Source organism: Pyrgilauda ruficollis, unplaced genomic scaffold (assembly GCF_017590135.1).
Source record: "Pyrgilauda ruficollis isolate IOZ18807 unplaced genomic scaffold, ASM1759013v1 scaffold34, whole genome shotgun sequence".
Taxonomy (NCBI): Eukaryota; Metazoa; Chordata; class Aves; order Passeriformes; family Passeridae; genus Pyrgilauda; species Pyrgilauda ruficollis.
Genome location: NW_024524822.1, coordinates 5,032,121 through 5,053,125, shown reverse-complemented (window position 1 = coordinate 5,053,125; position 21,005 = coordinate 5,032,121). Strand labels below are relative to the sequence as shown.

At 48.5% G+C, this 21,005-nt stretch overlaps 1 protein-coding gene across 1 annotated transcript in view; it reads right to left on the bottom strand.

Moving 5' to 3' along the window:
- Window positions 1–21,005, bottom strand: part of COL27A1 (collagen type XXVII alpha 1 chain) — a 141,769-nt gene that overhangs the window by 9,065 nt on the left and 111,699 nt on the right. Inside the window, exons 38-49 of the mRNA XM_041475181.1 lie at window positions 12,920–12,973; window positions 12,698–12,805; window positions 11,270–11,323; window positions 10,921–10,974; window positions 6,512–6,568; window positions 6,301–6,354; window positions 5,334–5,387; window positions 3,929–3,982; window positions 2,345–2,398; window positions 2,162–2,269; window positions 1,703–1,810; window positions 147–254 (exon numbers count right to left, since the gene is read on the bottom strand). Coding sequence (XP_041331115.1) covers window positions 147–254; window positions 1,703–1,810; window positions 2,162–2,269; window positions 2,345–2,398; window positions 3,929–3,982; window positions 5,334–5,387; window positions 6,301–6,354; window positions 6,512–6,568; window positions 10,921–10,974; window positions 11,270–11,323; window positions 12,698–12,805; window positions 12,920–12,973 — 867 coding nt within the window. The remainder of the gene's footprint in view (window positions 1–146; window positions 255–1,702; window positions 1,811–2,161; window positions 2,270–2,344; window positions 2,399–3,928; window positions 3,983–5,333; window positions 5,388–6,300; window positions 6,355–6,511; window positions 6,569–10,920; window positions 10,975–11,269; window positions 11,324–12,697; window positions 12,806–12,919; window positions 12,974–21,005) is intronic.

Genomic DNA, 21,005 nt, shown 5'->3' with positions numbered 1-21,005 from the left:
CCCTCTCCCTGAATCATGCTGAAGCTGGATGTGGGCTCCCCTGTGCAGCCCCTCCCCGGGATCACCCTGCTGTCCCAGCCTGGATCCGCACCCTCTCCTGCAGGAGAAGCCTGGAGTCAGCTCTGCACAGCTCCACCACCACTAACCCGCTGTCCTTTGGCTCCTGGGTCACCAGGGCTCCCTGGAAGGCCCGTTCCTCCCGCTGATCCTCGCTTCCCTGCTTGGCCAGTCTGTCCAGGCAATCCTCTTTCACCCTGAAAAGAAGAGAATTCAGGTAATTCCAAAGGAGGGGAGCTAAAGGTAACAGCACCAGCTGCAATAGCCATAGATGGAAGGCTGGCAAAGATGGCTCGTTGGGATAAGGAATGTTGGGATCAGGGCATGCCCAGGCCTGCCAGGGCAGGTTGTTCAGGATGCCAGGGTGAGACCAAGGTGGGCATGGCTGTGTTCCCTCCTGGCTGCCCCCAGAGCAGGAGCCTCAGCAGAGCTGTCCCACCTGCATGGGGGTAGGGAGAGAAAGGGCAGAAACATCTTCTCTTTGCACTCCTATGTTCTCTGTCTGCCCTGCAGTTTCCCATAATCTCTTCCCCCAGCAGGTTGGCAATTGATGATTAATTCATGGAAAATGCTGAAGGCATGCCAAGAGCAGGACTTCAATCCAGAGGCTGCAAATCCAACATTTTCCCTGTTTTAACCCTACAACTTCAATCCAGAGAGGGCCTTCTGCCCCCAGCACCAACTTTGCTCCCCACCTCTCCTCCTTGCCAGTGCCAGGAGCAGCAGAAGCTCCAGCTACTCAGGCTGGGGCAGGCTGGGAGAGAGGAGCAAAGGCAGGGAGAGCCTAGGATGGTGGAACAGCCGGAAAAGGGGCAAAAAATCCCCCTGGAGGCAGGGTGTGAGTGCGTGACAAGGACACGGAGTCTCAGTCACCTCCTGTTGTTCTTCCCAAGGCAGCTGGAGGGCAGCAAGTGACAGATCAAGGGCTATGTGCTATGGAGCCCTAATTTAAATCAGATCCCAGAGCTTCTCCAAACCCAGCTGGAGTCTTCCTATTTACAGAATCTTCCTATTTACAGAGTCTTTCTACAAACGACTGAATTGCTGTGGGTCCAGTTTAGATCCTGTGGTGAGCCTGGATCAGGGCAAGAACCAGGAAGAAACCCCAAGGTCACAAAAGCAGCTTGTCCCTGCTTCCACCCAGAGTGATGTCCAAGCCCATACTGGCTCCAGTCGTTCTAACCAGTAAATATGCTAAAAACCAAGCAGCACAAATTTCCCTCCAGCAGCTCAGGTCTTGCAGAGCAGTAGAACACCTGAATCTCCCATGGAGTTGTGCATTCTGGACATCCTACACCTGGCTGTAGCAGCTCCTCTGCAACTTCTGCGTGTTTTTTCTAGCCAGGTTTCTCATGATAAAAGACTCAAGTGTTTGTAGTGTGAATATGTGTGTCTGCAGGCTCCTGAGCTGCTTTGGTAAGGGAGGAAGGGTCTCTGGGACATTCAGCTGCTGTGTACATCAGGAGAATGGATGAAGGGATGGATGGATGGATGGATGTGAAGAAAGATCTACAGAGCCTCTAGCTAAGTGAAAGATGGCAGCAGGAGCTGAGATTGTATTAGACCTTGGAGAGCTCAAGCTCAGAGGCATCAGGCTCACAGACTGGATCACTCACAGCAGCATCTTAGGGAGTCAGAAACTCACCTTGAATCCTGGTGGTCCCTGGGCCCCTGGGAGTCCTGGCACGCCGGGGTTCCCTCTCTTGCCTGACATCCCGGTCACGCCTTCTTCCCCATCGTCTCCCTGCTCTCCCTAGGAAAGAAACACACAAGAGGTTATGAAATAAACCCTTTCCCCTTCTGGAGGGACAGGGGAGTGGTGGGATTCTGCCCTCAGCAAGAGGGGGACAGGTTTGCAGGGGTGGACAGAGTTGTGTGCATGTGAGTGTCTGCCAGGCTACAAACCCCACTTTATTCACAGATCTGCTCATGCAAAGGCCCCTGCTGCCTCTGTGTGCAAGTGATATGTCAAGTTCTGCCCTGGGTACATGTAAACTGGAATATCCATAGCTGGATCACATAATTTGTCCTGTGCTGCCCTCCAGTTTTGCAGCTCCAAGGCTGTGTTTGCTGTCCATGCCACAAGGCTGCAGTTGAAGCTTACCAGCATCCCAGGCACGCCGTCCTTCCCAGGCACTCCGTCCACTCCAGGGGCACCCTCTTGCCCCTGCCTTCCCACCACTCCTCGAGGGCCTGGTAGCCCAAGGATGCCCTAAAACGACAAAGGTATTAGAGAAGGAGCTCCCAGACAGCATTTCCTGGGGCAGAATACTGAATTTTCACCTACCGGTGAGCCCCTGCTCCCCGCACTGCCCTGTGCTCCTTGCTTTCCTTTTTGACCCTGCAAGTAAAAAAAAGAGAGACATCTAAAACTGCAGCAGTTCTAGCACAGCTCCACTTGGGACTGTGACTTCAGGGTGTGCTTTTGGATAATTACTGGAAAGAGTTTTATAAAAGGGACATTTATAAAGTCAGTTGCTCCAGTGCTTGGGAATGAACTGCTATTTGGTTTTATTACAAGTGATTCTTCGTATGTCTTGAGAGTTCTAGGGCAGGAATAAATAGCTAGAAGGCAAGGACCTGCATTTTTCCTAACACAGAGCAGATGAGGACAAAGAAAGCAGGATGAACTCGAGGGAGGGTTTGGTACACTGGCAAACATTAGAACAAGATGCTAAAAACCTGAGTCCTCCACCAGTTCATGGACAGCAAAGCCAGGACCAAGAGAGTCCTCTGAGGGGGTTCAGGGGGGCTTCTCTCTGAGAAGTAATTCTGTTTTAGAAAGCTAATGGAAATTAAAAAGGGTGTCTTCTGTCTGAAATTTGCAATGCTGCTTTGTGAAAAAAGGCAGAAAATAAATACTCCTGAGGTTTATTAGCTGTAAAAAGGATTAATTTGTGCAGAATGAATGGAAAACTCAGCCTCATCACCTTCACTAGGGCTCTCTTAACGAGGTCATGTACTAAAGCACTTTTAAATTGAAGAACTCATTTTCTGTGCATTATTTCTCCATCTGCAGAGGACCAGGCTGGCCAGCTACACAAAAGAAGTACTCCTGGGGGTGCTTCCCCTGCTATTCATTAGACCCAAAGGCAGTTCCAGATTGTCCATCCATTGGCAGAATTTATTTGTCTTATCACCTGGTACACTTCTTGCCAAGAAGACCTAAAACTATCTTCTGGCATTACCCCCAGCAGGGTCAGATTAAAAACCCTGACATCTGCCATGGGAGAGCAGGAATTTGCTGAGTATTGAGGTCACATACTTATGTTTTAGTAAATAAAGTCCCTGGTCTGTGAGAATAATTAGCAAGCTGTCATAACAGCCCGATGTGGAGGTAGGAGTAGGTGTGAGGTGCCTCAATGAACCCTGAAGGACCCATGAGTCCTGGGTTTTCTTGCTCAATAAGGACAAGAAGTTAGAGGGATTGTTCCAAGAAACAGCTCCATGGATAAATGGACTCCAAACCCAGAAAGTTTCAAGCCAGAAAAGTTTATGGTTCAAGTGAAAGGGAGAGACTCCTGCCTGGCTCAGTCCTCCTTGGGGATGGAGGAGCAGCTGTGGCTGGAGACAGCACAAACAGGGCACGGGAAAGAGACACAACCCATGGCAGGGACCAAAGACCTGCCCAAGAGTCACCCATCGTGCTGGAGCTGCAATTGATCTTGATCTTCTCCAGCTCCACAAAGCCAACAAACCACTGGGCTTGGACACCCAAATGTTTACAGCCCTCCCACAAGGATCTCCAGGCCTTTCAAGGCATAGACCATAGGGCAAAAATCCCACATGCTGGGCAAAACCATGAGAGTCCTCTTAACCAGAGATTTTCTTTAAACTTGGGACACTGTAAATCCACCCTGCTGAAACCTACCACATCACCTTTGGATCCCTTTGCTCCTGGCTTGCCTGGTGATCCAGGATCTCCCTACAAAACATAAACAAGAAAAATCTGCTTAAAATTCTCTTCTGGCAGTATCTTGCACGAAGTACAAAGAACAGCATTTTTTGTGCCCTAAGAACGCTGACTGTATGGAACCAATTCAGGGAAACTGCCTGCACTCAGACAGGCCCCTGGGGAAAAAGGAGCACGGAGCTGTCTCCAGAGAGCATTTAACAGGGTGTCAGCTGGAGAAGAAGCAACTCTGCCCCTCGCTTGGGTGGTGCCTGCATTTGTGGAAATCATTCACCACATTCCAGATGGTGCCTGGAGAGCAGTGCTGGGAGGTGGGCAGGAAGGAGCCTGTGTGCAGAAACTGCACAACGAGCAAGTTACACCGTGACTGCTGGTGCCACCTCCCTCCTGAGCACTGCAGCCCTTGCCTTGGTTTCACCTGGGGGTCAGGTGTTGGAAAACTGCCTGTGGAGTAAAGCAGAGAGGGTATTTCGCTGCTCTCTTCCCCATCACACCCATCTCAGTCTTTTCTCCTGGCCAGCCAGGTTGGGTTTTTTGGTATTTGTGTGGCAATTTCTGGGCTAACATCAAATAAATGGTAAGGAAGGACTCCCTGCAGAGCTCTCCTTTTTCAGCTTGTTTTTGAGCCATGTTTCTAATGGACCTTTATTAAAGACAATCCAAAGTTCCTGCTTCCATCTGAATCATTTGAGGGTCTACCAACCCCCAAATAAACTGCATTCACTGGGGAATGCAGCAGCTCTACTCATTTCTGGGCCATATAACAGAGCACTACCATTTAAAACCCAAAATAGAATCTGTTGTTCTTTCCAGCATCCTTACAAAGAGTGGGAATTGATTCAACTTTATTTCCCAATACAAACTACATTTAATGTGCTGCTGCACTCACAGTTGCAATAGTCACATATAAAGATCAGATGCTACTGTATATAACAAGGGAATAAAAAGTCCTTCCCTTGAGTTTGGATTTAATTTAGTCTTTCACAAAATCCTTCAGTAGTTTGAGAGGAAACAACTTGCAAGTGGAATAACATGGTTTCACCTCACACTGGACCAGCAGCACATCAAATGGATCATTTTCAAGAAGACCCTTCCACTGTCACTGTCATCTCCCATTGTCATCTCATCCCTCATGGACCATTCAGTAAGGATGGTTTTGGAAACAGGCACGGGGAGTGCTCCTTGTTTTGTCACCCATTTATTAGTCTCAAGTGTGGCTCAAAATGCCCATTCCATAGGCCTGGCTGATGGAAATGGCCACATTTCACAGCTCACCACACACTCCTACTGCAGCCCTTCCCACCTCCCTGTTTTTCCTGTGCCTGGGGCATTGGGTACCTCACAGTAAAGCAGCATCTCTTACCGGTAAGCCTTGCTGCCCAGGTTTTCCTCTTTCTCCATCAAGCCCTTCCTGACCCTTAAATAAAAAACAGAGAGGGAACATGCCTTTGTTCTTCTGTGGCAATGAGAAAGAAAAATAAATGTAGCATGATTTAAGGAGCAGAAGAACACACATGTGTCTGCATACTGCTGATACAGAAATGGTGAAGTTGTGGGGAGCGCCCAAATCCTGTGGATATGCTTTGGAAAGAGGAACTGCTCATCACCAGCTAAGCAGCAAAGAAGGTGTTCTAATGCATCCCAAAATACACACAGCACTAATGGAAGTGAACAGTTGGAGACAGCTGTCCTAGAAAATAAGGCAGCAGCACTGCTACTCTGATGAATTCAAAACCTTCTGTAAATTACTAAAATGAGTCACTCTGACCAGGTGATTTTGAATGGAGGTAACAATTCATGGAGCCTTGCAGATCAGCCCCAATCAGCTGAACATGTCCTGCAAAGAGGGAATAAGGAGCACAGCAGGATATCTCATAGCCCTGGTTTTGCTTTTGAGAGAAATCTTGCAAAGATTTTGGAAGTCTCCAAATCTTAAAGTTCACAGATCTTTCCATGGAAGAATCTACAGCAATGGACCCATCAATATTGAAATTTGTCCAGCACTGACATGGACTGTCGTGCACACATCTTGTCTAGGACGTCTCCTTGACAATCACAGAGAGCTGTGCTCAAATGGTCCTGCTCACTCTTTTAGCCTCACTCAGCAGGTGCAGGGCAGGGTGAGGTGCTGGCCTTGCCTTCAGCAATGTTTTTATTGCTTTAGGTAAAGACAACTGAATTGTTCCTTGTCTGGATCACAGCGTGTGCAGCAGCTGACCAGGGACAACAGCAGGTTATGAACTGGGCCTGCAGTTCTGTGGGCTGGTGTGGGCTGGGAGCACTTCCCCACGGCAAACATTTTTGAATCATGCATTTGGAATAAGACTCACAGGATAACCAGTGTCTCCAGGCTCCCCTCGGTCACCTCTGTCACCAACGGGGCCCTACAAGAGCACAGCAAAGACTTGAGGTGGATGTAAACAAGCTGTCATCTGCAATATCTCAGTGGCTTGTGCATGTTCTACAAGTAAGGCACCAACCCAATTAATCCACCCCCAAAATCACTCCAGGATTGATTAGAGAAGGGATTTAACATCTTACTCTGTCTCCAGGTGGTCCCTGTGGGCCTTCCACCTTCCCGTCATCACCTTGTTGTCCCTGTGAGTAAAATGTTAGTATTAATATAAACAGCAGATTTTAGAGCAGATGTGTCTGCACAGACCCAATCCAGCCCTTCCATATCATGGGATGTCAAAGCCTCTGTTGAATTTACTCCTTTTTCCTCCGAAGAAAGACTAAACAATTTTTTTTTGTTGTTTGTTTCACTGACTCTTCACATTGCTTTCCTGATTTCTGGTGGCTGTTTTTCTCTGGTCTAACTTGCCTCCTTAAGTAACCAGGTGCAAAGGGTTATTTTCAACGGCTCCTAAAACGGAGCAAGCAGGATGTAATTACGCCAATATGGGAAATAGCTCTCTGCCTCTGCATTTTATTGCTGACAGTTCAACCAAACTCTTTAATCAAGCATTTCCCCGCCCTCGTTGAGTGCTGTCTGGGCTGTCGTGGGAGCAGGGGTGGTCTGGATGGGCTCCTTGGTTGTGTGCCACCATTGTGGGCTTGTTTTACAATCAGCCAGGTGAGACAGCCTCTTACACAGCCCTCTGCTCGCTGGGATGCTCTGCAGCACGAGCTCAGAGCTCATGGTTTGGCTGGTAGATAACATCACCCGGCTTATTTATGACTGAGGTCTCTCCAAAACATCCACACAGAGATCTCTTAAGACTTAACAGAGCCACTATCCTTTTAAATTCTGTTGTGAAAGTCACTCAGGGTCATGATGTCCTGTTTTCTCTGGAGCCCAGCTCAGAGATGGCTGTTTCTCAGCTCCCCATGGAAGAATGCAACATTCCAGCTCCTCCAGTTTTTGACTGCTCCACAGCAGTCTCTGGCACTTTGGCTCCTTAGGATGAACGTGTCTCAGAGCTCTTTGGTGCAGTGTGGGGGGTTCTGGCACAGTGGAGCTGCTGTACTGGAGGTGCTCGGGTGCTCCAAGAACATCCAAATCGCCACAGATTGCAGAGCCAAGTTTTTCACAGACTTGTGTAATTCTCAGTGGTTGCACCAGCCCTTTCTGGTGTATTTACAATTCTCTTTGACCTTCTCTCTGGGCTGCTCTCCTGTTGGGGTTGCAGCTGCTGATAGTAAGGACACTTGGGAAATTTCTTGGTGAGCCTGCCTGCCTCTGAGAGAAACTTGGGTGGCAGAGAGGAGAGGAGGGGAAGCAAACCCTCACAGCCTCTGCCAACAGTTTCCAGTGCTACTGAACTTGCTGCTGGAAGCCTGCAGCAAAATACCTGGCAACTGGTTTGCTTTCTAGCCACTATCTAAGGAATGTTGCCTAGAAGGGAAACAAAGCCACCATTTCTCAACTCTCAGGGAAAAAAATCATCCCAGTGTGTCTGTTACTATGCAGAAGTCTTGGCACTGATTGCTTCTTCCCAAGCAGGGTGTGCACACCTTTGCCATTTGGGACCTGAGATGAGTGTGATGAACTCAGAGAAAGCTCCTAATTCTGGGGACCCTTGAAGAGCATCAAGATTTTCTCCCCACTGTGGGCTTTGCTTCTCCTTGAGGCTAATCCCCACCTTGTTCTCCCTCCTGCCTGAGAAAATCCTGCAGCCTGGTCAGCTCTACGACTGTGAAACCGAGCTCCTCCAGAGCTTCCTGGTGCCTCAGCTGCTTGAGAGAGAGATGAAAGTTCTGTGCTAATTCTTCAGAAAGTTGCAGTGAAAAAAGTTAGAGTAAAGGGCAGCAAAGTAAACATGTTAGGATACAAATGGAAAATGCATGGAGAAGAAGGGAAGGCTTGTTGTTGTTGGCTCCTGTCCCAAAGTGAGATACACCAGTTTGTAATTTTTAAAAGGATCCCATCTGGACTGCTTTAAGCAGCTGCCAAGAGCAGGCGTCTGCTCTGAGCAAGGCCTCTTTGAGGAGCTGCAAATGTATGAAATGTGGTGGAGTGGCTGGCTGGGATGGCACAAGGGAGCAGGATTCCACAGCAGTGCCTCTCACCAAACTGCTTTCTTTGAAAAAGGGGAGACCTTCCCCACCATTACATCCTCCTCCTTCAGCACGGCTCCATTCACCATGTCACTTAAAGCTCACAGGGTACTCACGGTCCCATTTCCATTTTCTCTTTATTTCTCACTTTCAGGCTTCAGTTTTTGTGTTCACACTCTTGTGAGAGGTTACAGATGTCTGGAGGGAAGGAATTTGTCTGTCTTTAGGCTGGGATCCAGGCAACTCTTAGGAGATGAGGGAGGGTGGATAGGAAAACTTAGATGTAAGATTTTGTGGAGCACCTGGATGCTGCAGGAAGGGGTGCTGGAGGCTCAGTGCTTGATTTTGTGCTCTCCTGGTTCAGCATCTTCTCCTTCTGCTCCCCAGCAGACCCACTGGCCTTCCGGGAGAACATGAGTGAGGAGATTCGGCTGTCAGTGGTCATTAACAGAGCTGACTGCTCTTAGTAGGGTGCATTGATGCTTTGGTGGCTTCATCAGGCTTCAGCTTGGATACTTGCATGTAGAATTCATTTATCATAACGCTGCTGTGCTCTTTTGACACCAGATCCACTCAGGGAGTGCTTTTCTAGTGTCCTTTTGCAGAGTAACATCTTGTTGATGAAGGGCAAAGTGCTCCACTGAGCACTTCAGATGAATAATTTGGGGATCATTTGCTACTGAAATTACAGGAGTTTTCAAGATGGCAACTTTAAATGTTTTCAAATAAAACTACAGCTGCAATTAAAGCAATAGACATAGAGATGTGCACATCTCAGTGGCTACAGGGCCAATGGCTGACCTTGCTTTTGCTAGTCATGACTCACAACTTTTTGCCAGGATGCTCAAGATTTGACAGTGGAATTGTAAGGAACCTCTGGGGCAGTTCTGAGCTGACAACGTGCCTGGTCATGAGCTCTCACATCATCCTGGGCTGGTTGTGCTTGTCTGACACTTGCCAGGACGTTCAACAAGGCAGCAATGGAGATAGGGAGCAGCAGGAACATCAGCAGCTGTTCCTCCATGGATGTGTTTCAGCAGCAGGAAATGGGAGAAAAAGCACAATGGCCATTGTTCACCCCCAAAGGAAAATTTCTGAGGCATGTGAATGTCTTAGTGGAACACAGCAGCTTGCCCTGCCCCAGTGACTCCTGGTGCACGGGGAATCTCCAGGCAGAGCATGGTGTGAACAGGGTATCCTGGCACCGGGAGCCTGAAGGGATCCATTCAAAGCCCCAGCAAGGGCAAGTCCTTATAAACTCATTTTATAAGCAATGAAGTTCCTGCCTGCACTACAGCTGCCCTCCCACCTGTGTGCAGAGGCAAAGCTGAATGCTTTCTTGGTGATGGGGAGCAGAAAACGAGCAGAGAGAGTTCATGCATCTCTCCTGTTCATGGGGACTTCAGGACTGACCAGTCCCCATCACCATCACTTCCCTTCCCACACCAAGGGAGAATCACAGAATGGTTTGGGTTGGAAGGGATCTTAAAACCCATCTCGTTCCACTCCTTGCCATGGGCAGGGACACCTTCCACCAGACCAGGGTGCTCCAAGCCCCATCCAGCCTGTCCTTGGACATTTCCAGGGACAGGGCAGCCCAGACCTGTGCCAGTGCTTTACCACCCTCTGAGCGGAGAACTTCCTGACACCTAACCAAAATCTTGACACTTTTGTTTTAAAAGCATTCCCCCCTGTTTATTGTAGGAAGTTGCTCCCCTCTTTTAGACAGCCCCCTTTAAGTCCTGGAAGGTCACAAGGAGCTCTGCCCAGAGCCTTCAGCAGAGGGATGTCAGGAGGGAGGGAGCATGGCTGCAGAAGGCATGTGAAGGACACCATCAGCCCTGGGAGAGCCAAGCAGCCCTGGAGCCGACAGGAAACCACTAAAGTGTGAGTCACTGCTCCAGCCTGAGCTGGTTATGGCTCTGCTGACTCAGCAAAAGGGGGAAAACTCCAGGGGAAAGCCACGGTGGAAAGAGGGCTCTGAGTCAGGGCAGCTGCAGCCAGGGGGCTGTCGAAAGGTGGGGCACAAGGAACATGGAGCAAGGGCCATGGAGAGGAGAATGCCAGCAGCTGAAGATCTGCTCTTTGTGCAGGGAGTTACTGTGACCTGATCACAGAAAGCCACGAGTCTGATGCCTTTTGGCTTGGGGATTGAGCTGAGTTCCTGTGGATGCAGGAAAAGCACATCCTCAGGGCTCATGCTGGCTGGCTCAGCCTCTGGCACAGGGCACGTGGTGTCTGGGGAGCACGTGCTGGTGGCACGGCTGTCCTGGCACTGACTGGCAGAGGCAAGGCTGTAGCTTTGAGGGGTTGTGTGAGTGGCTGTGTGGTTGAGGAGGCACCTCTGCCTCAGCCACAGGGTGAGGAGAGTGCAGATGCACGGGAGTTACAGCAGTGGGGCAATTATCTCGTTCAAGGGGAAAAGAGATGGCCAAACCCCCTGAGCTTACCTTTTCCCCCTTTGGCCCTGGTGGTCCAATCGGCCCTGGTGGTCCTGCATGTCCCTGTGGAGAGCAGACAGCATGTGAGGAGGCAGGAAAGAGCTGTGGGACTGAAAGAGCTCCCTGGTTCCCTGCCAGATCTCACGAGCCCTGGGTGGTGCATGCCAGCTTTGGAGGGACACGTGTGTCACACAGGCAGAGTTGAACCAAATGCAGGAGGTGCACATGGAGACTTGACAGAGAACTAAACTCGAGGTCAGAAATAAATCACGGTTTAAGAACAATGTGCATCCTGGAGTGGCAGTTTTGTTGTGTTTAAGAACAGATAAAAGCTGGGAGGTGAAAATGAAACCCTTACCTGGTAACCCTTTAAGCCTGGGTCCCCTTGAGCGCCCATCCTTCCTGGAGCTCCCTGGAGAGGCAAAGACAGAGGGACTGAGAGAGCAGCCCATGGTGTTAGCATGAGAGGAGGAGGCTCTGGGCTGTGCAAAGCAAAGCTCTGCACACGTGGGAGTGTGGCCAGTCCTTCTCCTGGCCACCACTGAGCTTTGCTGCAGCCACCTGGTGGCTTTTCCTTGGCTTTAACCTCTTACACATGGAGAGGGGTGTGCCAGGAGGCCATTCCATGCCTTTGCCTGCCTGCAGCAATGGATTCCCCACCTCACTCAGATTGGCTATCAGAAATGGCTGCATTTCTGTGCTGTTCCTCTGCCCCCCTGAACATCTCTATATCCAAATTAGTGTTGTGCTAGGAAGTCCAGCAGACTTCCACAGACCAGAATCACACCCTTAGCACAGTGGGTTTAAATCAGATCATCAGATTAAAGTGAGTCACAAAATTTCCATATAATCCCATTTAGCATGGAACAAAGCCCTTTCCACAAGACAAAGACATGTCCTCTCCAATAGACTGTTACTCAGATATTGCTTTGCTTCCTTGTGAAATAATCCATGGAGGCTTTGCCAAAGACTGTTAAGGGAGGATGTGTGGTGAGGCCACAATTTTTAGTGCAGGAAAACACTATCAGCAAAACCACCACTCCATCACTCATTTGCTACTGTTCTGAAGTATCACCACTATTCCTAGTTCATAAATAATTCCTGATTTTGCACTAAGTTCTATCAAATAGAGTGCAAGAAGTTTCCTAACCAGCCTGCAATGCATGAGAGGCACTTTACATACCACTGCTGTCCTGATGCATTTATCTCTTGTGCCTAAAGCAAATTAAATATCTCCCTTCTCTGCCATACTATGGCTGTTCTCTCTGGAAGCCTCACCTTCAGTACCCAGTTCAGACCCTTTCCCATGCTATATTTCTTCTTGCTCCAAGTGTTTTAGATAAGTAGATCAAGAGTGGGTGTAGAAACAGGGCAGAAATCCAAGGCAGAGTTCCTTATAACAACACAGCTTGACTTGGAAGCAGCTCTTGCCATGAGTGTGCAGTCTCAAAGGGGAAGATCTTAGCAAAAAATAGCTTATCAGCTCACTCAGCTGAGGAAAAATCCCCAATATTTCAGCAATTTCAGCCTATCTGGGGAGTTGTGAAGAGCTGCCTCGATGCAACGTGAGCTGGGCTCACGGGGCACCAACCCAACCACCCCTATGGACTCTGTCCTGTGCTGCTTGGGACAAGGGTTAAGACGTTTTTGGCCAATTAAAGCCATCTAACAGCATTTTTCAGTGCCCTGAAGCCTGTGCTGGGCTCTCTGCTCCAGTCAGGCCCGTGCCACCACTGCCAGTCAGGTTCTCTGAGTTGTGTTCAGCCGTTTGCAGAGCTCTTCTCACCATCGGTCCCAGGGTACCTCGGGATCCTTTAGGGCCTTGGTTCCCCTTCGGCCCCTGCTTCCCTGGGGATCCCATCTCGCCGAGCTGCCCCTGGTAGCCTTTGCTGCCCTGCAGAGCAAAGGCACTGACATCAGTGTGGGACAAAACTCCTTCTGCAGGAAAACATCAGAGATGGGAGGGAGAGCCACAGGCTGTGATGTTATCAAAGAGAGGTGTTCCTACCTTCTGGCCAGGCTTGCCCTTTTCCCCCTGTTTTCCTGGTTTCCCTTCTGGGCCCTGGAAGGGGAACAAAAAAAAGGCTGTTGGAATGGGAAAGCAAAGAAGTCACACCCCAACCAGACACTCCCAGGCCATTTCCCTAGCACACACAAACCTGAGAGGAACCTCACCCACACATGGGGGCCAACAAGGAGGCCAGCAAGTTGTGCAGGTCACATCACAATCCACAGGTGCTACAGCTGGGCTATGGCTGAGTTTGGTCTTTAGCTGCTCCAACACATGGAGGAAAACTCATAGCTTAAAGGTGGAAAGATCTTGGTGCTGGGGGGGCTATTGGGCAACACAGCTGAAAGGTGATAACTGTGATAATTTTGATGATGATGACTTTGAAATGACATCTTGAAGATAGGTGGGTCATGGAAAACTGTGTCCATCTGTCTCCAAGGGTGCAAAAGAAGGACCTCCAGAAGTGCACCTACCCAGCCTTTGCTACAGAATGGGCTGAAATGTGGAAAACACATTTACCCTGGTTCTCACAAAAGGTTTCCTCTGGTTTGCCCCTGAGCTGCCATCTCTGCACCACTACTCTACCAACAGCTGTATCCTTCATCAACTTTGGCACTAAATCAGATATCAACACTTATTACATAGTTTTAGGACCTTACCAATAGAACCATTCATTCCACAGCACTTCTCCTTATTTTTTACCTTGTGAAAAAAGGCAATGGTTCAATTCTCTGTGTACCTACCATACACAACTTCCTGCTCACAGTGCAAACCCCCTCCCTCTATTTGTATTATTACTGCCACATGCAGAAACCACAATCTACTGATCAGGCTTCTAGAAATGCAGTGGGATGCAAAACTTGAGGTGGGAGCCATGGCAAGCAGAGACAGGAATGCTGAATGCTTTCAGAGCCCAGTGTGGGTGCAGAACCTGCTGCCCCTCCTCGCACCCACACCACAGACATGTGATCAGCTAAATACAGCAGCCTCTCCTTAGGGACCTCAGGGAGCTCATTTTTTCCAGTGTTTGACCCTGTTGGCTGCAAGGGGGACAGAACATTTTGAATTTGACAGAAAGAAGGAAAAAGTATAACTGAAGAAAGTAACTCATGCTTTTTGGCAATCGTGACAAACTTTTCAACAGCATCTCCACACCAGCACCACATCTCTCCCTCTGCTCCCCCTCCTCCCAGCTAAGAAGGTATAATTTTCATCATGGTTGGTGTTGCAGTCTCAGCTGAATAAAAGAAACTTATAAAGTGAGACATATCGGGGGGTTTTCACTCTGATCTGAAACACGGGCCTCAGAAGTGCCTGCTCTGAACACAAAGGAGCAATTCAGACTCATTCCAACACTAAAGGATTGTGCCAGTTCATTCCCCAGAGGGAATAGCTCCATTTTACCTAAGTCAAACATTTCAGGAGTCCACCTTGCCAACACCATTAGGCTTCACAAAGCACAGGTCCCTGCAGAGGAGCACATGAGCCTTGTTCTGTGTCTCTTCCATACTGCTCAGGGTTTTTTTTTGTGTGCTATTTTTTGCTGCCACTTTCCAAGAGATCACTTTTGGAGCTGCTTTCCCACAGATGCTGAGCAGCCGCAGCAGATGATGGGTGCCAAGCCTCCAGCATCACCCACATGATTTACACTTTTGACAGGAGTGCAGAGAAGTCTTCACTAATGAAAGCATCAGAAATGGCCAGACCCTTCCAGCTCCACAGCAGCTCCTGTGGGACCTGGTACTCAGCACCTGAAGCACAGTAAATCCACAGCCCCTGGCACACTATGGCTTAAAAATTTGGAGAGGGAATAGTGGAATCAGTCATAAAGCTTTACTGTCAAAACAAGATGTGACTGAATAACGAGACACCTGGGGTTTTTAATCAGTTGCACAGTGTTTTTCCATCAGTCTCCCTGGACTGTTCTCTAAGAGCTTGTGGAAGCACAAGCACTAGATGGCTTCCTGCAGAGGTGAGAAAGCCCATTTTAAGCTAGATCTGTTTCTAACCCAGTGATGGTCTTCTCCAGCAGAGTAGTTTTGCACTCTCAGATGTGCTCCTGCAACTGTGGTGATGTGGCAGCTCATGAAACAAAGATTTCCATGCAAAGGTTCCATCCCCAGGCTGAGAAAGTGTTATATTGTCTGTAAAAAATGCAGATACCAGTACATTGGTGAGACACACCCTTTATCATTGGGCAGAGCAGGTGAACCCTGTTCATGGGGAGGTCACAAGGATCTCATAGCTACTTCAGAAGAGTCTGAAGTACAGCCTGGCTCCCTCCACCAGGATACATCTCCCATGGAAGTTTCATGAGTGAAACTTCTACCCTTCATTGGAAAATGTCGTTGTTTTTCGAGAAGACAAGTTTAGGCTTTAAATTTTCCCATCTGAGAAACAAAATTTCCACACTGCTCCTAAAGTCTGCCAGCATTCAAGTTCCTGCTTGCATTCACCATCACGGAGTACAAATAGAGTCATCTGAGAGAGGGTAAACAACAAAAACCAAACCAAACTTTGACAGTCCAAGTCCTGCTCACAAAATTAAGCTCAATCCACAGTGAGACTGTTCCATGGACAAACAGCTTCTCAGACTTTCTCAGGGTTCCTTGAGCTTGTTTTTTCCCTCGGTGGTGGGTGTGAACAGAGATATGGGCTCCAATAAACTCCTTGTACCATCTTCCCCTTATGACACATCAGCTCAGGGAGCAGGGATGTTCATCTGCTCCAGAAGGTTCTCCTGGGTCCTCCAGCTGGGGTGTAGCTCTCTCTCCTTTGCTGAATAAAAAAAAACATTGGCAGCATCACCAGCTCCTGTCAGTGACATGGAGATCTTGTTCCAAGCCTCCCTTGCTGTTCTTGACTCTCATCCACTGGTTAAAAGCTTGGCTGGTATAAAAAAATGGGTCAAACCACGCTGGCGACGCCACGGGCAGAGACGTGGCTCCGATTTTGACTCACTGAGTCACCTCCTCGAGAGGAATAAGCTCTATCAGGCAGGGATATTTCTGTGCTCTCCCAGCACGCTTTCTAGGACTTTGGCCAGCAAGCTCTGCTGGTGAGTGGGAAGCCTACCATGTGTCTGATTTTCCTGGATATGCTTTCTCCAACTGCACAGGAATTCCGCCCAGATGAATTGAGAGGCAGTTCAGCACTTGTCTGGGGTTCCCAGATATGTGATATCTCTACTTGTGATGATCCAGATGTGGTTGCTGTTGCAATCCCAGATGTTCCCAGGGCACATATGCAGGGGTTTGCACAGTTCCCAGAAATCACTGCACTGCTCCACTCCACATATTGCACAGGGAAGGAAAACCCCAGCAACAGCTCTGGTAGCCTTCAAAAATACTCCCATCCTTTTTCTCTCCATGAGAAAAATTCTGACTCATCTGTCCAGGGATGAAAAAAATCAAGGCCAGAACAGGAAGAAAAAAAGAAAGGATAAAAATAAAATTCAATGAGATGGTATCTTCATCCAAGCTCTCCCCAAAGTACATTGGGAATGTAGCAACTTTTGGTACCTCTTTTACTGCAGTGTGAAGTTCATCAGGTTCCTAAGATTTCTTCTCTCTTTTGCAGAGATAGGAGTGAGGGCTGAAGATGTACAAAAGCCTGCACATCATAATAATTAAATCCAAGTTCCCTTTGCTGGACTCACATCAGTTGGGTCACTGTGCCACGGCACTGAACACTCGGTGCTTTTGTTCCCAGGGTTTGTACACATTTTGTTGTATGCCTTGGGTTACTGGTTTGCTGAGAAAATCTATCTTCTTTCCAAGCTTCTTCCATCAATGGAACTATTTTTAAATGGTGATTTCTCTTTATGTGCTGCAGTCTTCACTAGGGAAGCACATCAGTACCTCCAGATGATGATGGTATTTGTGACCAGGGACAGTGGAAAGCAGCAGTTTTATTAAGTCACATGCCTTCAGCTATGCCAAAATATCCAAGGAAAGCAAAAAAAATTATAGTCTTAGGTCTAGCATGTTTAAAATTTCATTGTCATCTTCAGTAAGGATACAGATTTACAAGGATTTTTTTTAGTATAGCCTTAGATATTCCCCTAAGGGAAAGAAGAATGGTTTATTTTCCAATGCAAATTGGTTAATTTTTAAAGAAAAAGAAAAAGAGACTTCCAGCTGCTGATGGCCTTGACAGAAAAGTCAGATCTATTGCCCAGCACAACAGCAACATTTAGTGGGAGCAAATAGATGAGCAGCTCAGCTTTAAATTCTCCAGACATCAACAGTTGAAATCTATGTTCCGACAACAGCATCCAGAAAAACAAAACAAGGAAGTTGAATGAACTGCAGAGAGATATGGCCTGAACAGAGCCAAACAACAAACAGGGCTAAAATCCTGACCCAAACTTCCCCACAGCCAGTGATGCTCTTGCTGCAGGCAATGGGTCGGGAAGTGTGACAGAGATGTGACTCACCATCCTGCTGTGGCTCGTGGCATTCCAGAGGGCAAATATGTTCCTGCCTTCCTTGCAGCACAGCACAGCACAGGAAGGAAGCTCTCAGGGCACAGAACTGCTGGGAGAGCTTCTCAAAGCTTGCCTCAGGTTGCTTCAGGATTGTTCAGGACTGATGTGGAGCAGGAGCATTTTTAAACTTTTTTTTTTTTTTTTGGTGTGTCATAGAGTGAAGATCTGTGGTCACTCCTCCCTCCCAAAAATAAGGCAGAAACAGAACCACCAAAATACAGCTACTGAGCAAAGGAAAAAAGTGACATGGTGACAGGGAAAAAAGGAAAAGGTACTTTGAGGCACCAGATATAAAAAGGGCAGGAAAACTAAAAGCAGCAATAAAGGTAGGAAGCATGAACCATAGGATGACCATGCCCATATTATCCAGGCCCAGCCAGTGAGCTCATTTAAAGGGAAATGAAAAAGCCCCATATAATTTCCTACTGCTCAGCAATGTCTCCATATGAGAACCTCTACTTAATAAACTTTGATCGAGAGAAGCCTCCCCCCATGCAGGACAGTTCACAAGCACTCAGGAAATTAGTGGGATTATTTAGGCCGGGCATTTGAAGACATAAATGTTTTGGATTTATAAGAAACACATTTCATAATCACTCTGCCTAGCAGTAGTCTGGAAGGGGAGGAGACAGGGCAGCAGCTCCTGAATGAGTATGGGGAAAGAAGAAAGACTCAACTGTTCTCGAGAAGAAAGACCTGATTGTGCTGTGAGCTTCAGAGGGTTTGTTTCACTGGGAGCACTGGGAAGCAATGGGCTCTTGGCCTGCCTGTGGAAACCCGAGTGGGAGTGCAGGTAGAGCTGGCTGGCTGTGCTCACAGAAACAGCAAACTGGGGAAATCCTATAAAAAGGTCTTGGGTGGCAAGACTACAGCCAGAGTTGCTGTGACTTTCCTTTCAGCCGAGCTCCTCAGTTTAAAATGGGAATCCAATCCAAAATTGTGTATCCTGAACTCTCTGCTTAAGAACAAACTCTTATCTGCGTGCAGCTGCTGCTCTGAAACTTGCTGCTTTTGGTTTTGTGGAGGAGGACACTTTAACATGATTTTTCTGAACAGCCACAGTGTAAGGCAGCAAAGAGCAGTGCTGTGTGCTCTGAGCTGCTCTGGTTTAATCTGATAGCCCTGAACTGCCACTAATTTGTTGTTTCTGGGATAATTATTTTTTTTCCCCCACTCTCTTTGCCTCTACTTCCTCATCTCTAAGAAAGCACAGAAGACAAAGGTGCCACTAAAATGCTTGATGGATGAGTGGGAAGTGTAGGAAAAATGCAAGGCCTCATCCCCACTGAGCTGTGAAGCTTTCATACACAATGAAACCAAAATGCTCCAAAAAATTAGTGTTGGAATCTGACAACAGGAAAGAAAAGAACAGAGAGAGCACCTGGGCAGCACAACTCTGACTGACACTCCCCCAAACACTAAGGGTTAATATCTTCCTTTTGAAGGACACAGATGCCCTGGGGTTGTGGAAGAGGAGGGGAATGAAATCCTCTCTTGCAATAAGGAGGGGAATCTTGGAGCAACTGCCCAAAAAGTGTGTCTCCTTCGTCTGAGTCAGGAAAGAAACCGTGCCAAGTCAATGGGATTTATTTCAAATTCTGGCTCGTTTTGACTCCTATTAACTCTAAACGAAGACCAGCTGGGATCAGCCTGCCTTCCCCAGCAGCAGAGCCCCTCAGCTGCTGGAGAGCGGCCTCAGTTGCTGCAAGCAGCAGTTCCCTTGGGACTGGGAAAACTCTGTGATTCCCTGTAGGATGCACAGGGCTCACAGGCAACCCTGCTCTGCTCCAAAGGTGTCGGTGGGCTGAGTCACAGAGAGCAGAATAGCAAAAAAAGGGGGAAAAAGCCCCACACAATAAAATCGCCCAAACAACAAAATCCAGCATGTACCTCTGCATTAAGTGGGATTCAGGGAAGGCTGACCCTGGGGCCACCAGCTGATTATCAAAGCAAGAGGAGAAGCTGATTGCAGCTATGGGCAGGGGTGCCCAGGGATGCTCACGCTGGGTCTGGGAGGGGAAGCAGTGACCCAGGCCTGCAGCTCCACAAGAGGCATCACCCTGCCTCTTGGTCTCAAACTCTTCATAGCAGAGGTTTTCAGCATATTTGACTGCATTTCTGAGTGACTTTATTCACCTTTGGTTTTTGATGCAGGACAAATACCTGCTTATGTCTTTCCTGGGTGTTGGTCTGCACGAGCAATGACACTCCAGGGCTGTAACTCAAGGACACACCATGGCCAAGTGCAAACACCTTCAGCCCTGCAAACTGGGCTCCAGTATAGGAACTGGGCCCCTGCTGTAGCAGCTACTGGAAAGGACAGGCTGTAGGGCAGGGGGATGGCCTGCTGTGACCTCCTGGGCCCCCTGTGCCACCAACTGACCTCCTGCATGACCCTGGGCAAGCCACTTTATGTCCTGTGCATCTGCTCCTAACACATTATTCAAGGGCAGGATTTGGAGTAACACCACTCATTTCCTCACTGGTAGCACAGACACACTGCCCTCCCCTGCACACCCAGCCTGGTGTTCTCCATTCCTTCCTCTGCTCAGCCAGAGGGTGACCCCACACTCTCTAGCTGGGGGAATTTAAGAAATTTCATTCAAGTAATTACTCCACAGACAGCCCATGGTCCAAGGCACAAAACCCAGCTTTTCCAGGAAACAACAGCTCAGTACATTATCAAAAAACCCCATAAAATTTCTGCATGGAGAGCAGAGATTAAAACCAGGGGTGACTCCAGGATTGTCCTTCGGCAACCTCAGAGTTTTCAGGGAGCTGAATGACATGGATGTGGTGCTGCCAGCTGTGGCTGAGCTCATGTGTGTGCAGAGAATGGCTGGATTCAGCAGCAGCAGCAGAGCGAGGCGCTTTGTTGCAGAAAACCTTTGAATCATGTTTTCAGTGGCAGGAAACAGAAAAGAACAAAGACCAAAAACCACTCTGGGACAAATTCTGCTCTAAGTGATGTTTGGGCAACATTCTACAATGGATGAGAAGATGCTCCTGCTCTGCCCTGGCACTGCAGAGCCCAGAGAGCAGCCTGGCATTGCAGGAGCTCTGCCAGCTCAGAGCAGAAGGTCCATCCTGGCCAGCAAGTCATCCTTCCACTTCAGGATTGTAGCCTGTAGATGAGAGAGGGACAAAAATGTGGTGGGAAGGATCCTCAGGACACCATCCAGAGCTGTGTGTGGGGTTGCTGCTGCTCTGGGGAGCGACCACAGCACGGGAGCCAAGAGCCACGAGTTCAGTCCACGCTCTGTCCTGGGCTGGAGAGTGGCTTGATCTTGTAAATTCCCTCAAAAAACCTTCTCAGCTCTCCAGCCCAGCCCAGCTCTGTCAGTCTACCCTCCCAAAGAGCAAATGAAAGGACTTTGGATCTTGTTGCACCAGAGCAAAAGGATTTACAGCCCTTCGAGCTCTTCTGGGCTGATGGTGCACATCTGCATGCCACAACAGGGCCGGCAAAGGCAGCAAGATCTTCTCTGATGTAATTGTTTATGGCAATTCAGACCATTGGAGTGTCTGGCTCAAAGCTTTCTGAGTCCTGACATGGCTCGAATGACACTGCAGATAGGATTTCAGGTTAAAATT